Here is a 15,242-nt window from a genome sequence, read left to right on the forward strand (position 1 = left end):
TGGAACAGGGGACAGAGGATTAATGCAGCCACGGTGGCCATCAGGCAGAATCAGAGGTCGGTCCCCCTAGACACCCAGGGGACACACGTCAGCATGGTCTGGAGGAGGAAGGATAATTGAGCCCAGCAAAGTCAAGGTGAAACGCAAGCTCAAGTGGACTGAGCATCCCTGAGGCCTCACATGTGTGGCTGGACTCTCACATGCTGCCCGTTCTGGTCAGACATCCCAACTGCAGAGCTGTTTCTCCTGCAGCCCACTCCTAAAATTCTGGGCTCTGTTGAAACACTTGCCATCTCACCTGAGAGCATGTGTGAATGACAAAAACAACTTGGCCCTTTCTACCTCTGACGATGTTCTCTGCCTACAGCCAGTGCAGTGCCTGTTGTGCTGAAAACAAAACCCAAAAGCTTAGTAGCCCTCCATGGTCCAACGCTGCCAGGCATGCTCTGATGACACATCTCCTGGGGCTCACTGCACCCCAGCCATCTTGGCCTCCTCTTGGGCTGTCCTGTCTGATGGGACTCCGTCAGTGTGTCCCAGTCCTGTTTACCCATCCACCACTCTAAACTGGATCCCCCACAACTGCTCCTGAGCTAGGAGATACCCCGGAGTCATGGACAGAGAACTAGGCCTCTATAAATTTAGTTAGTCTGGAAGTGGTCCCTGGACCGCAGTTTATAAAATAGTTTTATGAGCAGAGAAGATGGGATGCAGACAGGAAAGGACACCCCTGGAAACAGTAATGCTGAGGTGTAAGTTACTATTTAAATGTCTTGAGTTCAGGCCAGGAGGCCACGAATTCTCATCCTCCTCTGTGGATTTTCCCAAGATGTAGCAGCAAAGCTGGATGGGTACGTGCTCAAGAACCTCTGGTGGCTTTTTCTTCCTTCCTTCCTTCCTTCCTTCCTTCCTTCCTTCCTTCCTTCCTTTCTTTCTTTCTCTCTCTCTTTCTTTCTTTCTTTCTTTCTTCTTTCTTTTTCTTTTATTTTTTGCCTATTTTTTATTGAGGGGTTAATGGTTTACAGTATAGTTTTATTTCCTCACCATTCCCATCACCAAGCTGTGTGTCTCCATCCCCTCTCCCATAGATAACCACTGTAGTTCTCCCTTCAGTGGTCTTTCTGTCCCCACCCCCACCCCCGTCAGCTTCCGTGAGCTGGGAGGTGGCTGCATGTAAGAGCACAGTTCGTGAGTTTGATCCCCAGCTCTGTGGGAGTGATTCAAGCCTGACTTTGCGGCACCTCCCACCTAGCCTTGTCACAGCAGCCCGGCCTGTCATGAAGTAACCCATGTGTGCTGGGGACACTGGGAATGTCTCTGTGAAAAAAGATGACAATGAAGCCATAGGCTGGAGGCACATCACTGTCCCAGTGTCAGGAATGGAATGGGAATCCCAAAGACCAAGGGATAGAGGAGAGCTTAGCACACAAGACAAGTGTGTGTGTGTGGGGGGTGCGGTCCCCCCAGAAACACACAGATGACAGTCATTTGCTCAGAAAGCTCCAGAATCATTTGCTGAAGATCAGTTTTGTGGACTGAGGGTTTTAACCGGAAGCTTGCCTCTGGGTGACTAAGCTGGCAGCCACCCTGGGGAGACTGATTTCAGTAATGTGGCAGCAGCTGAGACCACCATCCAGCCAGACAGGATGGGGGCGGGGGCTGGACAGCCAGATCCAGCTGCAGAGAGGCACAGATATGGGCACCTGGAGGAGGAAGAGGACACAGGGTCACAGGAAGAGCATGTGGGGGCAGCAGGCCAGAGCTGCACTGCGCTGTGCTAATTTCCTAGGCTGCTCTCAGGGGACTCTCAAGACTTCTAGTCCTCCTTCTTGCCTCTTTCCTAGGCCCAGTGGCTTTGATGCTCCAAGTTTAACAGTTACAGGAGTTTTGTCACTTTAAAACACCCTGCTCAGCCCTTCAGTCACATGCCTCCACAACATCTGGTTACATAAGCAGCTGTACTGATTGGGATCCTGCAGCCCCATGAACCATAGCCTCCCTCCTCCCTGGCTTCCCCACTTTCTCTCCTGCCTGGCACCTCCCTTGCCATGTGGGGCAGGGCTCAGTCTCTCAACTACTGCTGCACAAGTCCTGACATCCTTGATCCCACAGATCCTCAGAGCTGGCAGAACAGGCTGCTTCCTGCAGTGTGGGAGAGCAGAACCTTCCAGAAGAGGTGGCAACTAAATCTCAAGCATGTCACCATGTCACCTAGTGCAGCTTCCTGGGGACTGTTCCTGTGGGCTCAGGTGCCCTAGTGACAGCAGCTCCCAGACCCCACAGCCCACAACGAGGAGGCTGAAGGCAGGGCAGTGGGCTGTAACTGTGGCGATGACAAGAGTTTAATCCACTGACTCTCAGAGCCGAGGCCTGGGCTTTGTCAGCTCACTCATTGTTCCCTTGCTTCTTCCCAACTTTGCATCGTGGAGAGCAAGTCTGGAGGCTGCAGATGCAGTGAAGACAGGGCTGGAAGCCTTCTTCCTTTTCACCCCATGTTGAGCATCTCTTGCTGCTAGCACCCCCTCAGCACCGTAGACTGAAATGCCTTGAGTGGTCTTCTGCAGCCTGCTTTGAAAGGAGGTTGTAGGCAGACCTTTATGCTTCACATCTGAAAAAAAAAGAAAAGAAAAGAAAACCAAATTAACCCTGGCCAGGACAAAGGTCATTCCACAAAACCCAGATGTGTTCTAGCAGCCAAAGCAAAGAGGGAAGCTTGGGTGAAACTCACTGAGGTACAGACTGTCACCTGGAGAGAAGAGGGAGTCCTTGACAGCATAAACACCCCCCCCCCAATGCTCCTGAAAGGGGCTTTCCATGATTGTCATAGTCACAGGGTTGGCTTCCTGTAGTGTCCTTTGGGGTGGGCTTGGTGGCAAGTGCTCCGTGGGGGCTGGGCAGGGTGCTTCAGTGCAGCCCACGCCTTCCCCGTGCATCCTGTCCCTGAACCCGGTGTCTGGAAGAGGCTGTGCCCCACAGGTGCAGAGTGGGGCAGTGCAATTGCTGGCCCAGCCTTTCCCCAGGAAACTCAAAGCTCTTTAAGTCATTAACATATGCACACAGCATGCTAAGGGGGGACACTGATCTAAAATGGGTCAGTAAACACTCTGTAAGGAGCCAGCTGGTGGTGGATTGGAGTCAGAGAGATAGCTCGCCTGGTAGGGCGCATGCCTTACCATATGCATTCCCCTGAGTTCAAGTCCTGCACCACATGGGGGGGGGGTGCCATGACACAGAAGGATGTTTTAGCACCATGGCGTCTCTCTCTCTCCCTCCCTCCCTCTCTCTCTCTTTCTGTCTGTCTCTGAATGAAAAGGTGGATCAGGAGGAGTGGAATCACAAACATGCAAGGATCTTGCTCAGGAAACAGAAAAAGTGATTGTCAACTCCATCATTGCCCCCATAGACGTAGTTCTGTTTCGGCGCAGTTTCATTTGTGGGCACTGACTGAGTCTCATTGAACTGTCACATGTCACAGAGTGATAGTCTTCTTTGGATTTTTTTTTTTTTTTTGCAACCATCAAAAATTGCAAAAACCCTTCTTAACTAGCTCAAAGGCCTACTCAATAGCAAGTGGTGGTTCTGATTCAGTCTGTGAACTGTGGTTTGTCGGCTCCTGACCCAGGAATACTCTTTCTGGTAGGCCTCCAAGACTTCTCCTCAGACCTGGTTGATTTAGATATTTTTGGTCCTGGCTTAAGGACAGTTTTTTGTCTTTGTTTGTTGAAAGAGTGTTGTAGGTAAGCTAGAGAGATGGCACAGTGGTTATGCAAGTTTGGGTTTCATGCCAGAGGCTCCAAAGCATTCAGTATAATGAATTTATACAGGTCCCTTGAGTATTTCTTGTAATAAATTCCTTTACATGTTGCTTGTCTGAAAAAGCTCTTCACCTTTTCTCAAAACCTGATAATAAACTAGCTGAATAGACTACTCTTAGGTAGAAGTTTTTTCCACTTAAAACTTCAGTTCTACTAGGCCTTTTTTTTTTTTTTTTTTTTTGCCTCCAGGCTTATTGCTGGTGCTCAGTACAGCGGCCATTTTTCCATTTTATTGGGTAGGACAGAGAGAAATTGAGAAGGGAAGGAGAGCTGGAGAGGGAGAGAAAAAGAGAGACACCTGCAAGCCTGCTTCTCCACTTGTGAGGTGACCCCCTGCAAGTGGGGAGCAGGGAGCTCGAACAGATGTCCTTGTGCTTAGTACTATGTGCACTTAATTGGGTGCATCACTCCCCCCCAAAAAACTAGTCCTTTAGAGCTTCTGTTATGACAGCTGCTGATTGTCTAATGGGTTTTTCCTTATAGGAGATTCACTGTTTTTGGTTTTTTTTTTTCTAGCTGTTTTTAATATTCTCTCGTTGACCCTGCATGATGCTTTTGAAAGAAATCTAAACTGGTGACTATCATTATTCCCTTTTTCTTGGAAAGCATTCCACTGTGTAGATGTGATGTAAAATGACTACTCATTTGCCATTTAAAATGTTTTTAAAAAACACATTTTAAAGGTTTTTAATTTTTTGTGATCTTTATTTATTTATTGGATAGAGACAGCCAGAAATTGAGAGGGAAGGGGATGATAGAGAGGGAGAGAGACAGAGAGACACCTGCAGCGCTGCTCCACCACTTGCAAAGCTTTCCCCCTGCGGGTGGCACAAGGAAAGATGTCGGGAAGAATCCAGCCTGTGGGTGGTAGCAAGCCTGGGAGGGCCACCGTCAGTAATGAGGTGACGGGGGACAGCAAGAGGGGTTGCTTGAGAGAGCCTGTTGGAAGAGACAGCCTGCTTCACTCTGCAGAACACCCCAAACTGCAGCCCAGCTCCTAGGGCGCAGAGGGCAGAGGGCGTCAAGAACAGAGGACAGAATCACCCGGATCTTCAGGCATCTACACAGCAGGGCAGGTGGGTGGGTGGGGTGTTCTTGGGAAGCTAAAGCAAAGTGAGAACACGCGGGAGGCTTCCCAGATGTAGTGGGACCTGCACCCAAAGAGACTCGTCAGGACAGGTAGATATTGGGTCCCCTGCTGATGGGAACTTGGGTGACTGTCGAAATGACTCCATTGAGGCAAACTGGCACACTTCCCAGCAGACGTGCATTTCAGCTCACTATGTGACTGACTTACAGGTTATTTGCAAAATCCGCTCTCGGTCTCATCCTGCTCATACCCACTCTTGGGGCTTAGAGAAGGAGGTACCTCTTGACAGGAAGGGAGGGAGGGCCTCTCAGATAGCTGGGGGCCTGGCTACCACCCCCACAGTGTGTCCCCAGCCTCTCAGAGACTCCACAGGGGCCCTCCCTTCTCTTCACTTAACAAAGCACATTTGTGAGAAAGAACTCTACTTTCCCAACATGGGGGGTGGGGGGAGTGAGGGTTCTCTGACCAGGGACCCTTACACCTCTTTCTTCCTTCTTTCCTAGAAAAGACTGTATCTTCACCATTGACCCATCCACTGCCCGGGACCTCGACGATGCTCTCTCCTGCAAGCCACTTCCTGACGGTAGGAGCCACATGTCTATGCTGTGTGGGGAGGAGTGGTGTGTGTGGGATGCCCTCAGGCTGTGCACTGTGAGGGTGGGTTGACTGTGTCCCCAAATGTGTCATCCACCCTGAGCCACCAGGGACACAAGACACAGAACTGAGAGGGCAACAGCAAGTGTCTTCCCATGGAAGCCTTTTAGTAGAGGTGACACGGGGGGCAGAGGGACTCGCTCCTGGGAGTTGTAGATTGGGGTGTGAGGTTCCAAGGAGCAAAATCCACTAGGCACTCAGCGCAGGGCTTTCCCAAACGTCACAACAGACTGGGGTGGGTCAAGGGGTGCTCTCAAAACCAGGCCACTATTCTGGTAGCAGGAGCCCCTTCCCTAAGGAGTAACCTCCCCTCTGAGGCCAGAGCTAGAGGAGCCTGCCCTGCTACCCAGCACTCCGTCCTGGGTACTGTCTCTGGTGCTCCTGTGTGGTACTCTGAAGGTGCCCTGCCTCTGTGCCATCTCCCAGACCCCTCAGATACAGTGGAGACTGATGATGACACTAAGCCATGGAGTCTATAAGATTGATCAGTGCCTATATAAGCCATTAGAAAACAGAATTCCAAGGGGCTGGATGGTGGCACACCTGGTTGAACACACATCTTATGGTGTGCAAGGATCTGGGTTCAAGGTCCTGATCCCCACCTGCAGGAGGGAAGTTTCATGAGTGGTGTAGCAGTGCTGCATGCCTCTCTCTCGTTCTCTCTCTGTCTGTCTGTCTGTCTCTCTCTCCCCTCCCCTCCCCTTCCTTCCCCTCTCAATTTCTCTCTGTCTATATCTAAAATACATACATAAATAATTTAAAAAAAGAAGACAAACTCCTTGGAGGGCATGTGAGGGTCTGGTTGGCGATACTTGATGATTGATGAAGGGGACTTCAGCCTCCAGGCTGCAGAAAGGCCCTGGAGGCCTTGCAGGTAGGCTCAGAACAGGGGTTCTCTCAGCATGCCTTTGGGGTGGTGCTAAGCCAGGAGCACGAGTGGAAGCCAGTGGTCTTTGAGGACTGCCAGACCCCTTCCTGCTGTCCACCGCCCCCAGGCATCAGGTGCTTCCAGTCCCTCCATGGGGGGAGCCTGTGAGCAAGACTGGTTGGCGTTAGTCACTCTCAGAGGTTGCTTAGTGGATCTGACTATGACAAGTGCCTCCCCTGTGGATTCAGGCTGTGACCAAGTGCTGGTGACCCAGTGGCTATGTCCCATCACTTGTCACAGGGTTACGTATCCCAGGGGCGCCAACCCCCAGGGCTCAGCATGCAACCTCGTCCGCCATAGCCACCCCCCAAACTGCTTCTAGCATCTTTCAGTGGGGTCCTCCCTGGTATTGGGAGCAGATTGCTCAGGCTATTCTTTTTTCTTTATCCTCTTCTCACTTTTTTTTCTTTTTTGGTTCGTGTATGTGTGTGTGTGAGAGAGAGAGAGGGAGAGAGAGCGAGAGAGAGAGAGAAGCTGGGGCCTCACACATGTGCAGTCTCACCATTCCTGTACCACTGATTTATTCAGACAGAGAAGGAGGGGAGTCACCACTGAGCACTGGACACCCCCCCAGGGCTGTGACATATGCCCACGTGCTGCCTGGACGTGAACCTGAGCTTTGTACATGGCAAGGCAACCCCCTCCTTGATGAGCCCAGGCTTTTCCAGAAAGATAGATGCAAAGGAAGATATGAGTTTCTGTGGAAATTCGAGAGGAGTTCTGTTTTTTGAAATCTAACCTTTAAAATGTTGTTCCGAACTGGGGTCTTCGGTCCTAAGCCATCTGTGCTATGTGTGTCTGGCCTGGGGAACAGTGCAGGCCATTTGCCACTTCCCTGGGTGCCAGTGTGACAAGTGGTCCTGGGAAGCCCGCCAGGTGACAGTGGGCCCATCTCTGTATTTCTTCTCCCTCAACTCATTGCCCTGCTCTGTCCACAGCCTGCTGCTGGAAAGTTCTATTTTGTCCACTTTTTTAGTTGTCAGTGGCAGAAGATGGGTCTGGTCACGCTTCCTCCATCTCTGCTGACCTGTGTGATAGTCCCCTTCCACTTTTGAGTCCTCAGATCAGCTGCAACAGACCCCAGCTGATTCATGCTTCACCCTGGGCTTCCTTTGCTTTGTTTAAGTCCCACTGATGAATGAGACCAGCTGGCATTCATCTTTCCCTGGGTTATCTCCCTCAACCTGATTGTTTCTGCTTCCGTCCACGTGGTAGCAAGAGATTCCGTCATCTCTTAACAGCTGAGCAGTATTCCACTGGGTAGAAAGACCACAACTTGCTCAGCCAGGCAGCTCAGCAGAGCTTCCTGACAGGGAGATGGGGAAAGACAAAGCAGGAAAGGTAGACGGGGGGCTAGTTAACACACGTTTGTAAAGTTGTAACCAATGGACATTCTTTGTTAGACAATCAGAGACTCATCCAGCGTATTACCATAGGAAAGCTGTCAAACCCAGAAAAATAATTGAGCAGTGCAAGAAGGAGGAGAGAAGGTTGAGGCAGAGAGACTGTACCAGGGTTTGGGGTGTGGGCCATCAGAAACAGGATGGTGGCAGGCCCATGACGGTGACAGGGACCGACATGAGGTGGGGGGAGACTAGAGAGCCCTCGGAAGTGGACACTGGACTTGAAAGATGGGGTCCTGGGAAAAGGCAGAAGTTTCCACCTGGGGGACCAGGAGGTGCATAATCCGCAAGCTTGGCACCAAGGGAGACAGGACAACCTGACTTGGGAGAAGATGCCGGCATGCAGGTGCCTGGTGTCCACTGGAGCTGCTATGGGTCCTGCCCAGGGGAGCCGGGCCCCACGTCACCCAGCCGGACGCCGAGTCTTTAATCCAGCCTGAGAGTCCCGCACAGTGTGGCTAGATGCAGACAGGGACTTTCCCAGGATGCTAGGATCCTGCGTGATCAGTTTTTTTTTCTTCCAGTTTCTAATTTTTTTCTAATGTGTTAATAATCATTTTATAATGAAAAAGATTGTAATAAAAAGAAATTATGAGGTGCCAGAAGTCGCAGGCTGCCCAGTAGCTCACCACACCAGGTGATACCTTCCATCTGCTCGGGTCTTCTTGCCTTCCAGAGAAGAATTAACATCTGGCTGCTTGGCAGCACAGCGGGAAGAAGGACATGGAAAAGAAGTCGGGCAGAGCCTGAGACGCCAGCGTTTTGATGGCGGCACTCCCACTCCTGGCCTTCGCGACAGCAGGTTCTGCCAAGGCCATTTATCCAGGGAGGTGCAGAGTGAAAGGCAGCTCCAGCTTGGGAGCGGGTGAGGGGTTGAGTTTAGGTTCCCTTGGTTACCAGTATGTGTCACCTTGTGCTTAAGTGAAAAAAATGGGGGGGGGCTTATTGTTCTCTGAACACATTTGCATCATCTGGAAGCACACTTGTCTTGGGCAAAGCAGAGGGCAAGCTCACGTGGGTTTCTGTTGAAAACACCCGAATGACTGTTCTCTGAAAATAAGACATGTGGCTGGGTGTAACTCCCAGTCCTCAGCCTCCCTTTTTGGAAAGTTGGGTGAACCCCAGGGACTTGTCAGCAGTATGTCTATTAGCACAGGACTTCAAGGTCGCCATCTGCAGGTAAATTCTGTAGAAGCGTGGAGACACCTGTACTTCAGCAGGTCGGGATTGGGGGAGGCGGTGGAGGAAGGAGTGCTCCAACCCCACCCCAACCCCCAAGAAGCTCAGCTTTGGAAGGGGATTCTTCTACTTCTGACCAGGTGATCCTTGACCTCCAAGAGCCTCTAAGCAGCCTTGACAGACCACTCCCAGAAGCCTCAAGAGTATTTAAAAGCAAGAGCCGTACCTGGTATTCGACAGCTCTGAATCGAAAGGCAGTAAATCACGCACTGCGGTGGCTTATTGCCGGGACAGATAACTTGCGACGCCTCACGGCTGACCTCACCCTCCAGTGGGGGAATGCCACAGTCGGCACGTCACCCTCTGCTTTTGCGGTCACCTCTTCCACTTAAGGAATACCCAGACTGCATCCGAGCTCTCCCTTCCCAACAGCCCGTGCAGCCTCGAGATGGCACGGCTGCCCAAAATGCCTGCCCTGCAGCTGCCTTGTGAGCTCTCCACCCACTGCTCCCTCTTAAGCCCCTTGAGTCCTTCCAGAACAGTCTCATCTCTCACTGGGCCATCCAGCCACTAACTAGCAGTCAGCATGAGACTCTTTGGTTCACGACTTCTGCTTATTCTCCCATGTCCAGCAGTTCTAGAGTTTGAACCATTTTCTGTGCGAGCAGGTGCCTCCACCTTCAGGAGGCCCTGGCACGTGACTGCCCACACCCCAAGGTCTCCCCCCAGCTGCAAGGGAATAGGAACTCAGCCCCTGCCCAGCCCATCTCAGCCCTCCTCATTGGGCAGCACCAAGTCAGAGTTATAGCACCTGTTCTGCTCAGAAAAACTACTGCTCTGCTCTCGTCTCTAAAGCTCTCAGCTTGCTCTCCACTCTCGTGAGAATAGGACGTTAGTACCAGCCACTGCTTCAGGCTCCCTTTTCTCTGATGTGCTGGTCTTGAATGTGGACTCTACTGGATTATCCTAGACAGGTGTTGGGAATGAGGAGTGAGGCTAGGGAGAGAATGGGGCACACAGGAGTGGTAACTACCCAGGTTCACCGTATGTCAGAGCTGAGCAATGCTCTGGCTTCTCTCTCTGTCTCATAAGAAGCCTTTTTTAACATGAGTGATAGCAGTCTCTGACAGTGTGGCTGCATCCCAGCATCCTCCTGGGCTCCCCTCTGGGGAAGGCTCACATACCCAGCACCTGTCCCTTCAGCTCCCTACGTTCCTCCTTTCACCACACACATTGAAGTCACCTTCATCCTATAAGCCTCTAAGCCACTTCCTCAGGCCCGGCCCCAGGAACCATCACTGTCCCTTGTCCTTCCAGACACCTTGAGAGAGTCTTCTGTCCTTCATGCTGCTCCTGCCTCACTCTCGCTGCAGCAGAGCTCCTGCAAGTTCAATGCCACAGATAGTCTCTGAGCTCAGTGCCCCAAACACCTGTGTGGCATCTGCCTTCCCATCTGCTCTTCCTTCTGGAAGCCCTGCTCCTGGGCTCAGGGCATTCCCTGTCTCAGTCCTCATTTCTGAGCCACTTTCTCCAGCTGCCACCTCTAACTCTGCTTCTTATGCCCCGTGGGTCTTGGGGGTCTGCAGAACACCAGCCTTGTCCCCGTCCACCCAGTGCTCTTGGTGTCCTTAGCCTAATGGGAGGAAGTTGACACTCAGGCACTGGGCCATCTGCTTGTGAGGGCTGCCCTGGGCGCACTGCTGCCCTCACCACTCCTCGCCTGGTTGCTTCTACTTTCTTCCTTCTTGTCCCACCCACTACCTTGAAGTGGTGGCCGGGACACTGCACAGCCAGCTCTTCCCAGGGTCTGCTTCCCAGGCAGAGGGGCGCTCCAGGGTGAGGGCAGTGCAGAGGGCTTTGGCAGGAGCTACACAGTACTTGGTGTGTCCGGAGTATTGGGGGTGAGGTGCAGTAACTAAAGCAGGGATAAAGCTGGGCAAGGGTAGATAGCATAATGGTTATGCAAAGAGACTTTCATGCATGAGGCTCCAAAGTCCTAGGTTCAATCTCCTGCACCACCATAAACAAGAACTGAGCAGTGCTCTGGTTAAAAAAAAAAGCAGGGACAAAGACCTAGACTCCTCTGTAGGCCCTACTAGATCCAGATCTCATGGAGAGGACAGTGCTCTGACAGGGAGAACAGCTGCACTGTTTCTGGGGATGGGATTTGGAAGGCAAGCATCCATGCTCGGAGACAGCTCAGCTCTGGAGCAAAGACTTTCATCCTCTAGACTCCAGAAGGCCCAGCCTCGATCCCCAGCACCATAATCCAGAGCTGGCTTTAGTCTCTCCCTTTCCCCCCTCTCTCTCTTTCACTTGGTCTCTGTCTCATAGAAAGATCTAAGGAATAATTAAAAGTTTTGTAAAGCCAAGCACTGTGCCTTGTGCTGGGTTTGCTGACAGACTTCCGTCTCTCCCTCAGACACACCCCCTGGGGTAGCATGAAGAAACATCAGCCAAGTCACAGCGAGGATGACCCTGAGTTTAGTGTGGGAGTGGGCGGGGGACAAGCACTTTATTTATTTATTTATTGGTCATCTCTGGGAGCCTCACCACTCTGGGCTGACTTTTTCAGATAGAGACAGAGAGGCCGAGACAGAGGGAGAGACACCACAGCCCTGCAGCTACCCCCAGCATGGTGGAGGCCAGATTCAAATGTGGGCAAAGCAGGTGCTCTGTCTGCGTGAGCTCCCTTTCTGGCCAGGGGCAGATACTATAACCCTGACGTGAGCCAGCCAAAGAGTGAGAAGAAAGAACATTCCTGGCCAAGGAAGTATGTGGAAGCATGGAGAGTAGCTGTGTTCCACGGCTGAGCCCTGCAAGATGGGCTTGCTCAGACCCGTGGGCTACGTGAGGTGGCCTGAGAGCAGAAAGCAGAGCATTCAGCCAGCAGCTCCAGGCTCTGACGTACAGGCTGAGAGTGTCTGGCAGGGGGACTGGGGCGCCGCATGGGCTGAAGGGAGAGATAGGAGGAGGGAGCTCTCTCTGTTTATCTCATCATGTCGCATTGAAGCATAGAGATCTCAGTTTTATCTTGTGTCAGCTCACCTGGAAGACATCACACCTTACACAAGGACCTGGGTTCAAACCCCCGCACCACTTGGGAGCTTTATGGATGGTGGAGCTGTTCCTTGATGTCTCTCCTCTCTGTGTATCTGCTACCCCCTTCTCCAGAAGCTAAAGAATAAGAACCAGAGGCAGGAGGCCCAGTATCTCCATCCAGGAGGCTTTGCCTCCAGCTCTGGGACTCAGCATGTGGGAGTCTCCCTGCTCCCCCAGGATTTTCTTGTGTGTCTCCCCATTCTGTCCTGCAAGTTCCCACCACAACTTGTTTCCTGGTTTCATTCTGTTATTTTTCTCTGCCTTCCTCTGTATCCTTGACAGTTCAAAGTCTAGTGAGTGCTGACCTGCAGTTAAAATTGCCTCCTTGAATGACCCTTAGCATGATGACAGGGCAGGACAAAGCAGCTCGTGACACAAAAGTCAGAATTTTTTCCCCTATTCGTGATACTGGTAAACCGGTTGACCAGTTAAGAAGCAACCTTCTAAAATACATGTACAGCTGCAGTGGCAAGAGTTTGCCTGTCGGTTCAGAGAAACAGGAAATTTGAGAGTTTGTATCAGAGCAGTAGAATATCCCTGTTAATGATGTGTTGAGACCCTGAAAACAGAAAGCCATCTCTGTTTAATTCCCTACTGTTGGAACTGCTGGGAGGTTGGGTTTGATATATAGGCATAATGCCAAGTTGATCCCAGAACTCAGATGATATTTTTTGAATCTAAAAATCAACTTGACATGATCCCTCTTGCCTAGAGAGCTGTAAAATGTCAGGTAAAGTCTGTGACTTGAGTATTCAGTGTTCTTTTTTAATCTTTATTTATTTATTTGTTGGCTAGAGACAGCCAGAAATTGAGAGGGAAGGGGTGATAGAAAGGGAGAGGGACAGAGAGACACCTGCAGCACTGTTTCGCCACTTGCAAAGCTTTCTCCTTGCAGGTGGGGACTGGGTCTTTGCGAATTGTAGCATATGCGCTCAACCAGGTGCGCCACCACCCAGCCCCTGAGTTTGTAGGGTTGAAGCAGAACACATGGTGATGCTTTGAGGCTGGCTAGGGCCAAATTACCGTTCCAACCTCACAACAGCTGTCAGCTCTCATTTCCCTTGGGAAATGCCTAAGTGTAGAAGTACATATGCACAAAGGGCTTTGTATTATTTCCAAAGATGGATGATGTATGTTTCAAGTTCGAATTTAACCACAATGGAAAAGAACTGCTTAGCCTCACTAGGGAGAAGAGGGGCTGTACATGTTTGTGGTAACTGAATGCGGGTAAGTGGACAGACCAGCTGATTAGGGACCTGGTTTGAATGTGTGTTGTCCCCACCCCCAACACACAGCCATTTTCTCTTACTTACTTTTTTTTTTAAAAACTAAGGTTGTATTGATAGAATTACAAAATCTCTTCAGCCTTAGAACCTTAAGTAAAATGCCCTCAAATGGACTGATGTTGGTCCTTAGAGAGCCCATTGTGTGTTGCTGCTTATTTAAATACAGTTTAACTGGAACCCCCACAAGAGTGCCAATGGACCTCTATTTTCTAGGTGCCTTTCTTTCTGAACACCAGAAGAGAGGGACACCTGGACAGGAGAGTTGAGGTGACTTTTAGTTTGCCCGTGCCTACTCTGTTGAACTGTGGTGTTTTGTTTTTTTGTTCTTGAAGAAACACATAAGGGTATGTTTATTATAGGTTCACAAAATAATTCACGTAACTTAAGTAAATCTCCATGGTGTGACTTAATGACGAGTTATTATGAAGATACCCTCCCCCAAGTATTGCAAGAAGGCTGCAAGGTTGGAGCAGGCAACGTCCTGGGTCTGAAAGCTTTAATTTATCTACCTCATTTATTATTATTATTATCTTTCTTTTGTAGTCATAGTCTTTATTTTTCTCATTTTGTGACCGATGAAGTGTTCATAGACCGTGTCTAGAGCCTAAGTTCATGTATTGGTGGAAACAGCTGGATGTTCAAGATGTTCTAGTAGGTTTTTTTGTTTTCTTAACCTTTTTATATATGTGACGTGAAGCAAATAAGACATCACTCTGCATGGCTTGACCAAGGGGAAAGGAAGAGCCTGACTTTGGGTGAAGAATGCTTCCTTGTGGATCAAGACTTACAAAAAGTTTTTCTCTTGGTTATTGCACCTAATTCATCTAATTTTTTTTCTTTGCCAAGTTGTGCCTTCTGGGATTGTAAGTGAATAACACGACGGTATAATACCTGTTTACAATGTGAAATGGTTATTGTTACCAAGATCACACAAGAGGCTTTCTCACTGTTAAACTTGATACTTTAAGCAATTAATGGCTTGTGAATGTATGGTCTACAGAGAAACCCCTGTAGTTTTACCTGCTGATGCTGTCTGTTGGAGAATAAATTTGGATGGTTCCCCTCCTCAAAAAAAAAAAAGAAGTAGATATGCACAGTATTTTACATAGGGCTGATATTCCAGCAACATCTTAGAATGAATATCCTTAAGCCCCTTTGTCCTAGAAAACTCTTTAAAATGATGCTACCTTAAAGTAAGGGTGAATTAGCAGTTTCCCCAGAAGCTGGGAGTGAAACAAGAGCAGACGACAAAGGAGAGTGGTGGGGTGAGGCTGCTGACCCAGGCTGCTTGCCCAGGACCTGAATTCACGCCACCTGCATGCTCCTTAGAACTGCACGCCAAGTGTTTACTTAGTGCAAAGGGGCAGCAAGTTGACAGAATCATAGCATTTCTGTTTTGTTTTAAGATGTATTTATTATGAGAGAATGGGGGAGAGAGACCAGAGACCACTCAGCTTTGGCATAAGGTAGGGCCAGGAATTGAACCTGTGGTCTCTGGGACATTAGGCACACAGGTTGGTGCTCTAACAGGCTGAGCTAGCTTCCTGCCCCTCCCCTCTTAACGTAGTGCAGGGGATGAATCCAGGACCTCCAACAATACAATATATATCACAGAACAGCTTCCCTGACCCTTTTTTTTTTATTCTGTAGTTTTTGAGAGAGAAGAAAGAGGAGGAACACCAAGTCACTTTTCTACCATCCATGATGTCCATGGTGCTGCCCACGATGCCCCATAAGATGCCAGGGGTTGAGCTCAGGTTGCCATGCATATAGTAAGGCCCTGCA

General features: G+C 50.1%; 1 protein-coding gene across 6 annotated transcripts in view; it reads left to right on the forward strand.

The window, feature by feature from the left end:
* DIS3L2 (DIS3 like 3'-5' exoribonuclease 2) overlaps positions 1-15,242 on the forward strand; it is a 259,999-nt gene that overhangs the window by 185,474 nt on the left and 59,283 nt on the right. For all 6 annotated transcript variants that reach the window (XM_060193785.1, XM_060193786.1, XM_060193788.1 and 3 more), the window contains one exon: positions 5,409-5,488. In XM_060193785.1, coding sequence (XP_060049768.1) covers positions 5,409-5,488 — 80 coding nt within the window. The remainder of the gene's footprint in view (positions 1-5,408; positions 5,489-15,242) is intronic.

The sequence above is a fragment of the Erinaceus europaeus genome, chromosome 7 (assembly GCF_950295315.1).
Source record: "Erinaceus europaeus chromosome 7, mEriEur2.1, whole genome shotgun sequence".
In the NCBI taxonomy this organism is placed as follows: domain Eukaryota; kingdom Metazoa; phylum Chordata; class Mammalia; order Eulipotyphla; family Erinaceidae; genus Erinaceus; species Erinaceus europaeus.